This window comes from Chlamydotis macqueenii, chromosome 20 (assembly GCF_036417535.1).
Source record: "Chlamydotis macqueenii isolate bChlMac1 chromosome 20, bChlMac1.mat, whole genome shotgun sequence".
Lineage (NCBI taxonomy): Eukaryota > Metazoa > Chordata > Aves > Otidiformes > Otididae > Chlamydotis > Chlamydotis macqueenii.
This window is the reverse complement of record NC_141575.1, coordinates 5,199,892-5,217,203: the sequence shown is the minus strand read 5'-3', so window position 1 is coordinate 5,217,203 and position 17,312 is coordinate 5,199,892. Positions and strand designations below refer to the sequence as shown.

General features: G+C 54.3%; 1 protein-coding gene across 2 annotated transcripts in view; it reads left to right on the top strand.

Annotated features, from left to right (window-relative positions):
- NTNG2 (netrin G2) overlaps positions 1–17,312 on the top strand; it is a 47,060-nt gene that overhangs the window by 16,455 nt on the left and 13,293 nt on the right. For both annotated transcript variants that reach the window (XM_086763771.1, XM_086763772.1), the window contains 3 exons: positions 3,579–4,222; positions 15,105–15,277; positions 17,049–17,075. In XM_086763771.1, the coding sequence (XP_086619897.1) occupies positions 3,579–4,222; positions 15,105–15,277; positions 17,049–17,075 (844 nt within the window). The remainder of the gene's footprint in view (positions 1–3,578; positions 4,223–15,104; positions 15,278–17,048; positions 17,076–17,312) is intronic.

Genomic DNA, 17,312 nt, shown 5'->3' with positions numbered 1-17,312 from the left:
CTCTGAGACAAGCATATGGGAGACAGGGAGAGTTTTGGCTCCACTTCTTCCTGCTCTTGACCCGCCCGCCAGGTCCCCTGCCAGGGTCCTGCCTGGCCAGCTCTGTCCCTCCAGACAGGACACCCAGAGGGGCATCACGCGCGTCAGACTCGGTTGCTGCTCTCACTGTTCCTGGGAAACCTGTCCCACCTCCCCGCCTCGCGACCCTTTACTGATCTGAGTGATGTTTTCTTATTGTGGTTTGGTCACAGAGTCCTCCCCTGGTGTGATTTGGCCACTGCTTAAGGACGCCTCCGAAGATCGATAGGAGCATCATCCCTAGCCCCAAAGGTGAAGGTGGCCACTGTGGCCACACTGGGGACAGCTTTAGCAGCAAATACTGAGTGGAGATTCATCTTGCACCAGCTCAAGGGCTTTGGCAGCCCCGATGGCTGCTGCGTGCAAGGAAAGGAAGCCACTCGCCAAGAGCATTCTTGCCAGGACAGCTTCATGCACGCAGACTCCTGCTCACGCGGAGCTGGTCTGAGCAGCAAGGCAGGTTTACCGGGGAGTTTTGTGCTGCCTCCTCGAGCCAATTCCCCACCTGAGCCCACCGAGACACTGCACTGCTGAACCCTCCTTCAGACAAGAGGTGAAAACGGACCTCCAGGATGGTCTTTTTGGGACCATCCTGTTAAGCCATCTGTATGACCACATTGGCAGTAGGACCGTACCGCAACACAATCTGTTGCCTCAGCACAGGAAATGCACTCACAGCCCCCACTGCTTCAGCTGATGGGGATTTTGTTTCCTTTTCCATCAGCCACCGCTGCAAAGCTGCGCTAAGAGGCAGCTACAACCCCCAGCAGGAAGCTGTGTCTCATTAGCAGAGGTAAACAATTCCTCTGAACGTGACAAGTCAGGAGAGCATATTAAATATGTCAATATCTCAGGTTTTGTTAATCCTCGCTCCGGAACAGTGTGTTGCAGCAGGAGAGGACCCCTCAACACTGCTCAAAGCCCCACTACACCCCGGCTGGCATCTCCCCCTCTTTGGGAGGGAGAGTGGGGAGCCCCTGGGCAGGTGCCCTCACCCCTTGACCTGATCCACCTGAGCAAGCCTGCCCACTCCATTGATTGCCCTTGCTCAGTTAGCACGGCTGCAAGCAAGTGAAAATTAATAAAACTATAGCCATTTGCTTTTAAAGCATCCATCAAAGCATCCATCAAGTAGCCTCCCTCCTCCGGGGATGGGCACCGCACCGGAGCTCAGCGGCTCCAGCTGCAGCCCTTCTTCCCAACGCACACGGAGATGGCGAAAGCCACGCGTCGCTCAAGTTACGGCTGTAACAGGAGGAGCGAATCCCAGCACAATGCTCCTGGCTTTAGTGTCGGGCGGGTGCACGTCTGAGAGCAAGGCAGTGTTGAAAACGGTAGTTTTGCCCCGTTTTATCAACTGGCTTCTGCTGCTTTCCCTGGCAGCCTGGTGCCCACACGACAACGCATGCTCTATTTACAGGAGTCCCCTTTTCTCCCCAAGGCCCCGCTGCATCCCCTGCAAAGGAGCCTGGTGCTCACGTACAGATCAGCCGCTCGCTATTTCGTTTTATCCCCGCTACTCGCGGAGCAGCCTTCTGCCTTATTTACAGCGTGCTACTCACACGCCACTCAGGAGACAGAATTATTTATGTCCTCCTGAGCTTTTCCAGGCTTCTCGGCGCTGTGGCCTCCACTGACTCCACAAACAGTTGCTCGCGTTCGGCGCCTGTCCCCGAGCTGCAGGGAGGCACCACAGGCCCATTTTACAGATGCGGGGTGGAGAAGCTCTAAGTAGTTCCCAGGACTTTTGGTTGCCCAACTGGAGGTGGCTAAGCCCATGTTTTCCAAAGCACTTTGTGTTAACACATTGTTTTCCACATTCAAAACACAGCCACACTTTGCATCTGAGAGCATCCCTTTGTGCAAGCCAGATCCCCTCCTCTGCTTTGCCCCGGGTGCACACAGAGCACCTGAAAAGCAGGTCACAGGCACTTAAACTCCAACAGTTTCCCAGATCAAAGCAAGCACATGGCACAGGATCGGTCCCCAGTGCCACAGACACAGGAGCAGCCTCTTCCCACGCTTGCAGTGGGGCTCTCCCAGCCCTGGGATACAACCAGCCTGCACAGACCCCAGCCCAGCACTTCGTTTGTTTGAGCCCCCAGGTACCAGCATCAGCCCCACGCACAGCGCCTTCCCACAAGCTCCCAACCGCACACAGAACGTTCACAAACCAAACCACAAAACCCGGCTGGGTCTTACCTTGTGAGTCTGCTGTGTTCGGGAGGGCCAGACCTCACACCCCAGCAAGCTCCTTGCCTCCAGCCATCAGCTCTGAGCAGCTCCAGCTGCTTTATCACCTCCTCCTCCTCCTCCTCCACTGCCAGGTGGCTCTGCCTCCCTGATGAGGGTCCCACCGCAGCAGAGCCCGCTGCCCTACCAATCCCTCTCCCTCCCTGATCCTCTGTATTTTGAGGCCAAGAGGGAAATAAAATGACAGCAAAGTGATGCTTCATATGCAAAAAAGGTTTGCAGTGTGTTGCAGAGGTTTTTTTTTTTGCGGAGAGCATCCACTGTATGTAACACAGCCCCATGTCATCCCCAAGGTCTGACCCACAGGCTCCCGGGGGCAGGGGCCGCAGGGCCGGAGAGCCCCCAGCTCGTAATGACGGGCTTTAACACATTGAGCAGTAAGCCCATTGGCATGGCGAACCCTGATGCCCACCTCCAAAACTTCAACATGTGGTGTGTGACTTTGACGATATGTCAACAGCACATGTGGACGTGCGCGTATGTCCCTGCACAGCACATGAGCTTGACTGTGCGCTGTCACTTGTGGGCAAAATGGGATGGCTGGAGCTTTTCTGCCATTGCAGGCAATGAGTGACGTAGCAGCGGACTTTGTCACCTGGATGGGATGATCCAGCCATCCTTCCCATCCTTCCTCCTGCAGCCGGGGAAGGCGGCACAGCTTGGGAAGTGCCTGTCCCCACAGGCAGCGGGGCTGCCAGGCACGGCTACGTAACTCGGTTTGTGCAAAGACAGACGTTAACTGACATTCCCTGCCTGGGCTAAGGGTGCTTGGAAACGCAGGATGTGGCTGGGGACGGCGTTTAGGCTGCAGAAGTCCCAGGTCTCTTCCGGGCACTGGCAGGTACTTTGGGGATTTTAGCTGTCCGCTTCTTGCAAGGGTGAACACAGCTTTCCGTAGGCTTGTAACTCTGCCAAACTTAAGCGAAGTTTCTCAGCGGCTGTCTCAGGGAAAGCCCTTTCTATGAAAATTGCCCCCGTGCCAAATTTCAAAGGAAACAGCTCAGCCGCTCTTATAGCAAAGGCAAAGCCACGTGACTTTGTCTTAAATTCAAGCTCAGAAGGAGCATCATCCAGAGCCAGAGCCCCAGCATGCTCCAGCCCACCCCAGCAGTTAACGTTTAACACAAGCAGCTAAAACCAGGGCCCGTAATGGTGCAAGCTCGGCCACGTGCCTGCAATGCCTATGCAATGCCCATGCAATGCCCAGGCGTTGCCGCCTTCTCTCGTGACCGTTGTTGTTGTTCCAGGAGAACCCGTACCTGTGCAGTGACGAGTGCGATGCCTCCAACCCGGACCTGGCCCACCCACCGAAACTCATGTTCGACAGCGAGGACGAAGGGCTGGCCACGTACTGGCAGAGCGTGACGTGGCGCCGGTACCCGGAGCCGCTGCTGGCCAACATCACCCTGTCCTGGAACAAGAGCATCGAGCTGACGGATGACATCGTGATAACCTTCGAGTATGGCCGGCCCACCATCATGATGCTGGAGAAGTCACTGGACAATGGGAGGACTTGGCACCCGTACCAATATTACGCAGATGACTGCATGGAGGCCTTCAGCATGCCAGCACGGAAGGTCCGGGACCTATCCACCACCAGTGCCAACAGGGTCCTCTGCACAGAGGAGTATTCCCGCTGGGCGGGCTCCAAAAAAGAGAAGACGGTCCGGTTCGAGGTGAGGGACCGCTTCGCCATCTTCGCTGGCCCGGACCTCAAGAACATGGACAACTTGTACACCCGGCTGGAGAGCGCCAAAGGGCTCAAAGACTTCTTTACCGTCACCGACCTGCGGATGAGATTGCTGAGACCGGCCCTGGGGGGCACCTACGTGCAGAGGGAGAACTTGTACAAGTACTTCTATGCCGTCTCCAACATTGAAGTCACCGGCAGGTAACGGCTGCTGTATTTCTTTGGGCATCTCTTCTTGCAGGGATGAGAAGAGGGTTACTGCTAGAAAACTAAGCCATCAGTGTTTCTGTCGACCGATAAGACTATCGGTGTTTCTCCCTCTAATACCCAGGCAGGGCAGCATTGGTGATAAAGCAGGTGTGTCCTCGCAGGGAGCAGCTGGGGCACTTCCGAGGCTGAGAGTGTCTGAGAGAAGGGCTGTGTCCTCCCGGATCCGGCACGGGGGGAGCTGGGTCATGGCTTGGATGGACAGTCGGGGTCTGAGTTCCCTCTGATGCCCTGTCCCCAGCTGTGCAAACATGGGCAGCCTCTGCCTAAAAATCTCAGGAATGATGGTCTGGGAGGGGGAGGAATGAGGGTCACCCCACTAAACTCCAGCTCACTCCCAGTACAAACAGGATGGGTGGTCCTGCGTCGGTCCTGCACCCCTGGAGCAGCCCCGGCTCCAGCAGATGAAATTTGGGATGAGGGTGAACCCCCTGACAGATCTGGGGCAGGGGAAGGCAGGAAGGGTTTTGTTTCTCCTGGGTTTTGTTTTTCATTTCTCTGTACGATGCCATATGTTACGTTATGACATCAACCGAAAAAGCGAAGTAAGGTGGAAAAATGCCGAGATGGCTATTTTCCCATCCAGCTTGTGGATTCAGCTCGTGCGAGACTTACAGTAGAGAAGGGAAAAATCTCCCCATCACCCCCCCCCCCCGCTAACAAGAGTCACCACAGCGACAGAGGAGCCGTTTGTATCAGTTCCAAACTGTTTGCTTCTGAGACTTGCAAGCAAAAATGTTTCGCAGGTGCCACCGAGGCTGGCTTGGAACGGGCTCCAAGGGGAAGGAAGTGGCAGCGAGGGATGGGAGAGCCCTTTGCTCCCATCCCAGGCAGGAGGCGGCGGCGGTGAGGGCAGCGGCAGGCAGAGGGGCTTGGGCTCTCCTTCGATGCTGTGGCCTGCTTGGGGTGAGCAGCCGTGGCTCCCAGGTCGGCTGGCAGCGTGTCGGGGTGCCCCCGGCCGGGATTGCTGGAAGAGGAGCCCTGGGAGCTGAGGCACACAGCCACAGCCCGCGCTGACCGGGGCGGCTGGCAGGAAGGGTTGGAGCTGGTGTCTCAGTTTATCCAGGCTGGTTGGACTCTGGGGCTGGAGCAGGGACACAGCAGAGTTTTCAGCTCAGAAAGCGGTAAATAAGGAATAAATGTTTGATGCCCTTGAGCAATGACCTCTGGCTTCCAAGCATGAAGATGACTGTGCAGGCAGTCAACTTGTTAAGGCACCTGCGGCACCTTGGGGATACCTGGTGCTGTAAGGTATGTGTCAAAATGCTCTCGGTGTCCCTTGAATGCCTTCCTCCCCAGAGCCCGTTGCTTTTCTGCCTACCTCGTGCAGGATTTGTCACTTCAGTACTTCTGTATTCTAGCTGCGCTGGTGAGATTCTCCACAAACCAGCACCTTGCTGGTTGTCAGCTCTCTTCTTCCCCACCACCAGTCCCCCAGCATGTTTTGAACTCACTGGCCAAATTTAGTACAATTTAATACCATTTGCTCTTGTTTCAAGAGAAAATCCCTACAAACTTTGTGAAAAAAGGCAACTAGGACAGGGAAGGAAAGCCTCCAGGGAGGCAGGGGTGGCACAACCTCTATGAGCCATCCGAGAGTCCACAGCCGCCTGCACCCTGAGGACAGCACTGGCGAGGGAGGGTCGGGCTGCAAACGCCTGGTGCAAGCTGCAATGCTGCTTTTTTTTGCTGGGGCCAGAACGAGATGGGTTGGGGTTTGTTGGCCAGTTCCCGGCGACCTTGCCCCGGCGCTGGCGCGCTGCCTGCGTGGACGCCTGCCCGTGGCTGCTGCAGAGCAGCGGCTCCTGCTCGCCTCCGCTTCCCTCTTGGCTCTGCTCACCGGGAGCTGCCCGGCAGTGACTCCTCCGATGCAGCAGAGCCCTTGGGAGGAGAGGGCTTTTCCTTGGCTAGGGACAAAGCAAACTCTGAAATCTGCTTTTTCCAGCCCAAACACCAAGCCCTGAGCGACAGCAAGACCCAGCTTTGCATTGCTCTGGCTCTCCCTGGCTGTCCCTGCTTGCTGGGCCGGTCCCCAGGAGAAGAGGACACTCATCCTGGACGGATGGATGAGGAAGAAGTCAATGCCTGTCCTGGGTTGACTCTTCCAGCGCAGGGCAGGGCAGGACAAGTGGCTGGGGAGCTGTGGATAAGTGGTGTGTAAGGTGGAGAAGCTTCATGTGAATTAACTCTGCTCCTGTGATTATTCCGGTCCCAGCAAGCAGGTTTTTTTCACTGGAAAGCAATCTAATTTCAGCTGTAAGCCAAGCCAGTTACAGTGCAGGGACGAAAACCAAATTAAATCTTGTGTATGGCTCAACAAGGGATGGGTTATTGAGAGGCAGAGAGGAGAAATCAATGTGAGCCTGACAGGAGTGCTGCACGGGGAAGGGGGGAGGCAGGGTGGGCAGGGCTGGGATGGACAGAGCCTCTGCCAGGACCCGCGAATGGCCACGTTCGGGGAACAGGAGGGAAGTACGTAGATAAAACTGGGGATGGTGTTAGGGAGCCACTGCAGGGGTGATGGAAATGAGAGGGAAGACGATTGTGAAGAAATGAATGCTCAAAGGCAAAAAGCAGCCAGAAAAATCCCAGCTGGAGAGCAGAGGAGCTGGTGATTTAGACATGTGGGCAGCCCCGGGAGGATGGAGGGGCAGTGCCCACTGCGGTGCGTGGCATCGCCTGTGCCCCCGTACGGCTCCGGGATTTTGGCAGGCAGCTGGCAGTGCCCGCAGGGTGGTAGGACACAGGGCAGCTCATTTCCAGTTGATGTTCACGGTCCAGGAAAGAGCAAAACGCTTTGCCCTCGGAGCAGCCCACCAGCCTGGGTGGTTTCTCGTGGCGCAGCCGTAGCTGGTGGGTTCAGAGCGGTTTCCCTGCTGCCCTGGGCCTGGGTGTTGGTGCTTCATGGCCTCTGCATCTCCTCCCACAACCTCAGCAAGGTCCGTTTCTCCGTTCACGGCTGGCAGTTTATTTTTACTCTCTTTCTTCTTCTTGGTATCTTTTTCTTTTCTTTTCTTTTTTTCTTTTTTCTTCTTCCATCCTGTCCCTATTGATCTGCAGAGTAACTGGAGATGCAGAGGAGTCAAGACAGGAATAGACAGGAGCAAGCCCTTGGCCTGTGTGCTTGTGTGTGTGCCAGGCAGGGTGGGGAAGGGAAGCGGAAAGACTTTTCCCCGCAGATCTCTATTCACCACTTAGTTTTCTCCTCAGTGCAGCAATGAGCTCGGTCATCTTCTCGGGAATGGGTGAATGAGCTTTTCCTGGCTGCTGGGACTGACGGCTGGTGCGATGAAAGCCGCCGATTCTCTTTCCATTACACATCGTGTCTCTTTGGAGTAATTTTTTCCCCTTCATAACGTCAGTCACCGCAGTGCTCAGCGGGGCACGCTCTATCATGGAGACATTAATAAGCTGTAATTGAAGTTAATGTGCCATGGCCAGGACATGTGGATCCAGTTAGGAGAAATCAGATAGAGCAGAAGTGAATCAATTTTAGGCTGATTATTAAGATTTCTCTCCTTCGTCCTCCTCTGCCCCAGTGCATGCTCTGTCTGTCCATCTGTCCTGCCAGTGCTGAGCAGTTCCTGGAGGAAGGCAGGAGGAGGGAGCGTTCCTCATCACTGAGCCGCTCCGTGTAACAGTACCTCATCTTGGGCTTTGCTCAGGCCAAAGAGGCACCAACAAGATGAAGTTTCCAGTTTTGTAATGGCATTTCCTTTCCTCTCTTCATCGATTGCCTTTCAAAGGGTTTCCTTGGCTTCTCTTTTGCTCACACAAAAGAACTGAAGGGAAAAGCCCAATGTGCTCCCCTGCTTTCCCCTTGCGTGGTGCTCAGTGCCATGCGCAGATGCTCTCCATGAGGCTTCGCTCTCCGTGTGACTTGGAGTGGAGAGTTTGCGCTAGCGGAGCAGAACGAATTCACCCAGCCTGTTATCCCGGTGCCAGAGCCAGGGTCAGGTACTCCAAACCTGAAGGATGAAGGCAATCCTCCAAAGCACCTCCTCTAATAAATTGGGGTAGTTAATCATCAGTGGTACTCGCGTGCAAGGGATGCATTTTTCTGCCTTCTCGGTGACTCTCAAGATGCGGTGATGCTTGATGCTGCATTGCTGTTAAAGATGAAGCAATTCCTCAGCCTGGTGGCTGCCTCCTGCCTCTGTACTCAAGGCCAGCACAATGACACAGCTCGCCGTGCTTCCCCTGCCATTGTAAGTCAGCTCAAATGAGGGGTGCCAGCGCAGAGGGTGTCCCGGCTGCGCCCAGGCTGCTTTGCCCTGCTGGGACATCCCTTCTTCTGAGTCTGTTGAGGAAGCTGTTGGAGTGTAGAATGACTTCTCTGATAAAGCTGTCTTTAGAAGGGAGGAAATAAGGTTTGGTCCATAGAGGCTCTTGTTGAGAGTCTTAGATTTTGCATAATCACCGATGCCCTCATTGAGCACCTTTCCCTGAGGAGCAGAGTGGGACCTGCCGGCTGCACCACTGCTGTTCTGCAGAACAGGGACAGGCAGGGACCTGGGGTCAATGATCTGTGAGAGCATGGGCTTCCCCAGCCGCGCTTGCCCAGCCCCAGTGCCGAAGCATCACCCCCAGAATAGCCATGGGCCCACCCAAACATCCCCCAAGAACTAGCCCAATGCCCCTGCAGCCAGCCTCCGCCTGCGCTCGGCAGCCTTGGGAAGACCACATAAGTCAGGGCAAGCATCGCCTGTGCCTAGCCCTGCTCCTTCCCCTGCAGCTCCTGGCAGCCAGACTTCGGGTCCCAGGAGGTAACAGCATCCTTGTGTCAAGGACGGCCAAGTCTGCGCCAACCGGCCCGTCCTCGCCTCTGTGCCGGGCAGTCCCTGAGAGCTGGATGCCTGAATTTCCCTGGCATCCCTCCAGGCTGGAATAGCTTGAATTCTTGGTCTTGGTCGTATAGTTAAATTAAGTTAATGTGCAGTAACTGTTTGCTTGGCTTTCCTTGAGTCTCGTAAAGGGTTTTACTCCCACTGCAGCAGGATGGAGGGGAAACTTGCAGGGCGGGAGGGAGGGAGTTAGCAAGAAACCCAGGCAGCTCCTACTTCCCCCAGACACTTGTGACACATTGTTGATAGCCGGAGACGGATACCCAAGGTCCTATTACGTGCTCCTGGCTTTCGTTTGTGAAGGTTTTTATTTCCCCTCCGATTTTGTTGCCGAGTTGCGTCCGGCCCTGAGTGAATAATAGAATTTCATCGATAGACTGAGAAGGTGATGTATGTTAAAGCACTTCATATAAAGAGACTTCTGCAGGAGCCCAAATTGAATTTGGCCAATGAACTCAATTGGAGGCATTATTGCATTCCAGGAGAAAGACCAAGAGCATTTATACACATTACTCTGCAAATATTTGTGTTCACGTATCCGTGTGATGTCCTCTTCACCCTTCCTCCCTTCTGTTGCCCGACCCCCTAATGGGGAAGTTTGGTTTCATGTTTGCTTTTTAAGACAGCTTTGAATGTAAATAATGTTCCACCAGTCAGCAGGATCTTGACAGCTGGTGAGTGTCAACTTATTTAAAATAAATAGCCTCTCGAATGGGAACAGCCAGCTAGCGTGCTCTCCACTTTGGCATCTTTTAAATTGTCTCCTCTTTGCAACCCAAACCTCAAATCATTGCGAAGGGCAGCGAGGAGGGTTCTTCCCCACCGGGAGGACTCGTCCATCCCTACCACACAACCAAAAGTGAAAACCCACAAGGGAATAAAACCACTCACAACATGTCCCTCTGACCTAACCCAGGGGTTTTTTTTTCAGTTTTTTGGCTCTGCAAAAAGCAGCAAAACCCAGAAGCCTTTCTCCCTGGTTTGAGCAGAAAGAAGCAAAGTGTAAAAATGGCTTTTCCTGCCCCTTCAGCCCCTCGACCACAGACTCAGCTACGCTCCCAGCCCTGCTCCTGGGATGAATGAGCTGTCACCACCTTCTTCAGCCCTTTTAGCCCCACTCCGGCCACTGGCAATAGCCAGCCTCTGCCGGAGCGATCCCCCAGCCATGCACATCCCAATATAACTGCCCTCCTCAAAGGGATGGTGCTTCTTCCCTGGCCCAGCCATTTGAAACTATTTTTACCTGCTTCCACACGGACAGATGGGCCAGAAACTATCCAAGCTCAGCGCCTGTTATGCTTTGCCCAAAAGATTTGCTCCCTGCTTTTGCTGAGCTGCCAAAACAGTTGCAAAGGAGCAGGTAGAAAGTGGGGAAGTCACGGCCAGGCAGCTGCCGGAGCGTGCTGTGAGCAACGGCTGCGGATGACAATAGAGAGACGAAGAGGAGTTATTCATGTTTCCCCGAGAGCCAAGATCAGTTGAAACATCATTTTCCTCAGGGATGGAGAGGAAAGAGCTCCCTTCAAACACATCGTCCCATGAGACTCATTAAAGGCTCATCAATTACAGAGAGAGCAAACAATTCAGGGGAAAGCGATCATAAGCCTTCCTTTGGACGGCAGTCATTAGCGGCTCTCCGCTGCGCGCTGCCTCTCCCCAGCGCCAGCTCCGGTGAGCTGAAAGGGAGCAGGGGGGCACCACTGCCCAGCTGATGGTGGGGGAAAGCAGGAGCCCGGTGGCCAAAGAGCCAGCAGGAGGGGACCAGGTCTCCACAGCATCCCTGGGGTCATGCAGTAGCATCCTCATGGTGGGCTGAGATGAGGGTCCAGACTGGACTGGAAGGAGACTTGGACGGGAGGTGGTGGCCCACTGTAGTGGACGTCTGCTGTCCCATGTCCTCACTCAGGCTCTTTTCTAAAGGGCTTGGGGCAAGGCAGGATTAGGCCATAGTGGGAGCTGGGTCGAGAGGTGCATGGAGACAGAGCAGGGAGCGGTTCCTCCAGCCCCAGCACAGCAGCGGGGTCACGGCGTCAGGCTTGAGCAGAAGGCACTGGCTCGGCCCCGCAGGGAAGGAGAGGGATGAAGTGATGCTCTCTGCCTTTCTCTGCCTTACTTCCCTGCGCTGCAAAGTGGGGTTATGGACAGAAAAGAGATTGTAAAACACATAAGGATCCTTGGAAGAAAAGCAAGGGGCTAGGGTGGCTTCAAGCCATTGTTAGTGAAAGCTCAGTGACTCTCCCACTGCTAGCATGGCTCCTGCAGGTCTGCGGCACTCACCCCCACCCGCGCTCTGTGCCTGCGCACGGGCATCTCCTTCCCTCGCACACGGGCTTGGCACCGGACGCCTCTCCAGCCGCTCGCTGCTGTGACCTCCAGGATGCTGACTTGGAGAAATGCAGAGACGGCAAACTGTTCTTTATGGCTGAAAAAAAAAAAGAAAAAAAAGAAAAAAAAAAAAAGGACACTTTCCTGTAAACTTTCCTTGGCGCTCCAGGCTCCGCGATGTTCCCTGGTGGAGGCATTGGCAGTGTCAGCCCACACTGCACCACTCTGAGGGAAGGCAGCAGCTGAGTGACCTGCTCTAAAATAAACTCACAAATACCCTGTCGTGCAAACGGTAACATCTTGGGCCACGCATTGCTCCGGCCCCGTTTGCTGGGAATGGTGTGAGCTAGTCTCTGTTTAATGCAAAACGCAGTTGTGTGCACTATGCTGGGCTGGGTGTCTTGGGCCACGGAGGATGGCTATGGGTGCTGGAGCTCCTGCTGGGTCTGCACCCCACCACCAGCTCCGAATACTCACCGAGAAACAGCGCCATCGCTCCTAGCCTTGACCCATGAGTTAGAGAGGAGAAACGCTCCCAGCTCTTCCTCCGGAGCCAAAGAGACCATATTGTAACCAGCACTTCGCTGGAGCCGCCTCGGGACTGGAGCGGGGCCATCGCTGCCTTCTGCAGGACGCAGGTGTCTGCCCCACTGCTGCTATTTAAGCCTCGCTGCTAAGTAGCTCCTAACCTTTCCCTTCATCCTCTCTTTCCTGCGGTGGCTGGCCGCCCGAGGAAGATGAGCGGAGGCAGGCAGGGCTAGCAGCTCCCACCCAGGGGAACTGGGCTAATGTCATTTTCTCCAGGCTCCACCAGCTGGATCTTGGCTGGGGAAAGACATTGCGCACAGACCGTCGGCGAGCGCGCGTCCTTGGGCTGCGGGCCCGGAGGAGGAGGCAGAGAAGCCCAGAGAAGGGGTTAAAGCCAAGCTGCTGAGCGCGAGCAGCAGGGAGGCCCAGATGCGGAAACCTTCGCACAAAATGGGGTTGGCAAGCGGGGCTTGGCTGAAGGCGCTCGGCTGTTGGCTATTAAATAATGCAGCCTGATTGATTGCGCTGAAAAGTGCTGTGCTGCGGGGTCAGCTTGCTGGGGTTATAGTTCTCTGCTTAGACTGATGATCCTCAAAGGTCGAATTCAGAAAGCAATTCCCTGGTAAAATTGATCCTTTGGATACCAAAACTTTTGCACCGTAGTGAAAGGTCAAGCAGCGAGAAAGGGGTGTGACCCGGGTGCAAGCAGGCAGGGTGACCGGCTGCCTCTGCTTTGTCTTTATTTCATTTTCCTTTTTTACTCCAATTAGGAAGTGAGGGTCTTCTCTGGGAAGAGCAGGGCCCCATCACCCCTACACGCAGTGGCCGGGGGACGTCCGTGAGCACCCTGCACCAGCTGCTTGGCCCACGGCAGGAGATGCCAGGAGCAAGGATGTGCCACAGGTGGTGGGGGGGCGACGGGGGCTGCCCCCGGCCATCGCGGGGGACCCGCTGGTGTCACCCAGGGCTGAGGTGCTCGCCGTGAGACTGGCAGGGCCAAGAACAGGAGCCAAGCACTAACCCTCCACATCATCTCAGACTTCAGAGAAAACAAGCGGGATGCCAGGTCCTGCCTTCTTCACACCCCCTCCCCTGGGGCTCTTGAACTCCTTGGATAGATTTTAAGGTTGCACCCTGGAGCTGGCTCCCATCCCCTCACTCCTGCCAGCGGTAGAAGGGAAGAGAGCTGCAGCTCCCAGAAGATGCTGCTCTGATTCAGGCTGGGCCGGGAGTGGCAGTGACGAGGCTCTAACCTGCTTTAACCCGCTGTCTTGTCTGCTTTCCTCCCGTCTGCTCGTTTTGAAGCGAGAGGAGGAGGCTGCGCTGGGTGGAGGCTGAATAATTCAGAGTCAGGCTCCGCAGCACCTCAGGGCTTGGGCATCGCCTCTGCCAAAGGGCTGGGATAGCTCAGCCAGAATCTTTCCTCACCAGAGGGGACATGGAGCGGCTGAAATACAGCATCCCTCACGTGTGGGTACCGGCCAAAGCCACTTCCTTTCCCTGGACGCTCGGATTCACGGCTTGGTCCCAGAGCACCGATGCTCGGAGGCTGTTAGTGCTTTCAGCCGTGACACGGCATCTCCAGCTCTCACTACCACACACATTCAATGGGAGCACACTGGCTGTGTCTGCGTCTGCTCCATGGACCACATTTTCTGCCTTCCTCCCTTTTAGAGCCTGCAATATTCCCTCCCCTGTTTGCTCAGACACAGGGCAAGGTTGTAAGACAGGGAGAGAGATTGTTCATCCAGCTTATGCTTAGCCTCTGAGCGGGGTTTGCTAGAATTAAGGACAAGGAGGGGAGGGGAAAGGAGGGGGAAAAAAAAAAAAAAAAATCCTACATGAGGTCAGCTTATCCAGCCACGCGTGAGAAGAAGCACAGAAAAGGCGGCCTCAGCAGGTCGGGAGGCGCCTGGGGAGCATCTCTGGGGGCTCCAGGAGCTGGTGGGCAAATATGGCACTGGCAACCGGGAGGGACCCGGCTGGCGGCTGCCAGCCTAATCCAGGTTGTTCATCCCAGCACAGACAGAGCAGGAGAAGCAGCGAAACGTGTTTCCTCTGTCTTCTCTGCAAGCAGTTTGTTCCCCTCAGCTCTGCATCTCTTGTGCAATTAGCCCAGTAAAACGAAGCGCTGCCAGGTCAGACTTCTCTACACACTCACAAAAGGCACAGCCTTAATGTTTTCTAATGATTTCGCTTCTGAGAGTGTAAATTATTGCAGAAAACTGAAAAACCAGCAGGTTGTGCTAGGGATCTGCTGTCTGGAACAAAAGGAAAGATTTTGGTCCCCAAAGTGTCTGTCTGACGGCCTGAGCTGGGGCGCGGGAGTCGCTAGAGCCACGTGTGAGTTATGGGCTGAGCCTCCGTGCTCCGCGCAAGTCACCTCTGGAGCCTGAGCAACAGGAATTATTGCGCACGGAGATAATTATTCCCTCCATACTGCACTACAGCTCATTAAAAGTTTGTTAATGTTTGCAAATTGCTGAATAGTGTTTTTCGTTGTTGCCTTCTCTGATGAGGCAGGGACTAAAGGCAGATTCTGATGGTGACTTGTTTTCTCTGTTATTTTGGTCACAGCAGGCTGGGGCTGCGCTGCACGAAGGGAAAAGGGGTTGTGTTGTGCAACTTCACACCACGGGAGAAAACACTCTTGACTTTAGCACACTGCACAGGGGTCAAGGGGCAGAGTCCCACCAGTGTTAGCGATGCTTCTTCACCTAAAGCTCCAGACTATCCTCTCTACCTCCAAGTAAATGCCTACATCTGAGCTAATCACTCCAATTTCTGAAAAAAAAATACATCTCTGACTTCTTACTGGAGTCTCAGCTGGAGATGTTGACTTACCATTAGATGATCTGTGCTGCTGCAGTCAGATGGTGAGAGTAACATATCTCATCTTGGAACAGAGACTCCAGATCCACCTTGGGTGAGGACATGGACATCGTAACCCCAGCACCAGATACCTGGGGAAATCAGCGAAAAAATCCTGCAGAAGGAACAGGAAAGGGGCAACAGGCCCAGCTTCACCTCCATGTTCATGCACATGGACAGCACCATGCCAGGGGTAGGGAGGAGTTGTGGTAATACCTGACGGCTCTTCTCCTGTCATCTTCTTCCAGGTGTAAATGCAACCTCCATGCTAACCTGTGCACCTTCAAAGAGGGCAGCCTCCAGTGCGAGTGTGAGCACAACACCACGGGGCAGGACTGTGGCAAGTGCAAGAAGAACTTTCGCTCCAGGTCTTGGCGAGCAGGATCCTACCTTCCTCTCCCCAACGGGTCCCCCAACGCATGTAAGTAACCTGCAGCGAGCCAGCCCTGGCCGCATTCCCACCTTGGGCTGCACAACACCCGCAGATGAGAGTGGATTCTCATCTTGTCCTTCTCCACCTCCAATCAGTGCAGGATGGTCAGCTTTTGAAAGGGAAGTGGGTATTTACCCCGGTTCTGGTGCACGGAGAAATGGGAGAGGATCTGGGTGGATGCAAAGGTGATTTGTTGGCTACTAGTAGATGAGCGATTAGTCAAAATGATGGCTGAGAAAAGGAAGGATGGCCTTGGGCCAAGATATAGGTCCATGGCTTTGTAGCAATGCAAATTACTGTCCCCTGCAGAAGACAACATTTAGCCAGAGTAGAGCACTTGCTTTCAAGTAGCCCATGGGCCCAGCGCTGGCACTGCGGGTTGCTTTCTGGATCCTGTTCTGTGTATGACGGCATTTCAGGCAAGCACCGCGAGCTGTGATCCCTCTGCGCAGCTCCAGTCTCATCCAATTGCCTGCTGGAGCAAGGCACTGACAGAAGCAAAGGCGCGCAGACGAGATGAAGGATGCATACCCACCATCATTTGAGCAGGGGAATTGGGGCAGGAAACATGACAGATGGGCCAGTTTCTCCTGGGTTTCTGTCCAGTCCACATTAGCAGACATGTTTAAATGTCACAGAGCCACAGTAGCCACGCCAGCCTTTCAAGCAGCCGCTTTGAGCATTACCAAAGAGAATCTTTTCCCTCCCTCCCCTCAAATTTTTTGAAAGATTTATGTGCTTTAAGATGATCAAAGCTGAAATTCAGGCTTCGAAGGCCGTGACGGGCATGTTTTCTGTGTGCAAGAGCTGGTAGACGAGCAGGTTCTTTGAAAGGGAATGAGCTTGTCAGCTCCCACCAAGCAGCTGCATTGCTTCAAAGGAGCCTGGGAGAGTTTCTGGTGTTGACAGGCACAGACATGCTGTTCTCCCTTTTTCCCTCCTCTCTGTTCCTTGTGTCTCTTCCTATTTCTTTCTCCTCTGCTCTTTCTTCTCCATTCATCTGTCTTCCCACCTATCACTCAATCTTCTCCCCATTCCCCTGCCCCAACTCTGTAGCTTCCTCCTCCCCTCATCAACATCCTCCTCTTCCTCTGCAACAGAGGCAGTTTTCTGAAGTCCTCTCCTCTTGGTGGTCCTACTTCTTCCATCACTGGTCCTGTGCTTTATGTTGATGCAAAGTTGAGACTTTCCATGATTCATCGGCTTGTAACACTAGGGAGGGCCATGGCTGGTGTTCTCCTGGGTGCTGAAAGCCAGAAGCTGGTCCTTGGATGGATTTTGACTGGAGGGTTTGAAGCCACTGGCTTTGCAGTGTCTGGCTCAGCAAGCGCTGCAGTAGGAAGTAGTCCAACCCTTCTCGCTCCCGGAGAACCGCCCTAGGCACAACAAGCTGGTTCAGATCCCACAGTTTGTACTTAGCAGAGTGAACCTCAGGAGATTTGCTTGTCCTTTGCTGAGCTTTAATGGTAGGTGAAGGAAATGGTGAACAGAAAGACCCATCAGCAGGGACCAAGCAGGTTTTTCTTCCCCAGGTGAAAAGCTTGAGATGCCAGGGCTCCAGAGAGTGCTGTCTGGTCACCTCTGTGGTTTGACAAAAGCAGCTTTTAAGATGTTGCAGCAAACCGATATGCCTGTGAGTGAGACCCCTGCTAATTAATTGCTGTTTGGTCCCACATCATGTATCTGTTTGATCTTCTGCTGGCATCAGAGCTGATGGCATCCTGCTTCCAGTGACCGGGCTTCCTCTTGTTTTTTCCAGGTGCAGCTGCAGGCTCAGCCTTTGGCAGTAAGTAAAAACGTAACTGAAATGCTGGCGTTTAACACCTCGGTGCATGGTCCTTGCGGATGTCACTAGGACAAACAACAACAACAAAAAATTGTTATTTTCTGCCCATTATCATTTTCCAGGCAATAAGTCTTCCTTAATTGTGCCTCATTTTCTGTCCTGTCAAAGAGCCTTCTATTTTCTTTCTTTGACTTCAGTAGCCTCATTTTGCCTTTTCCTCTGGCATGGTTTCCCCCC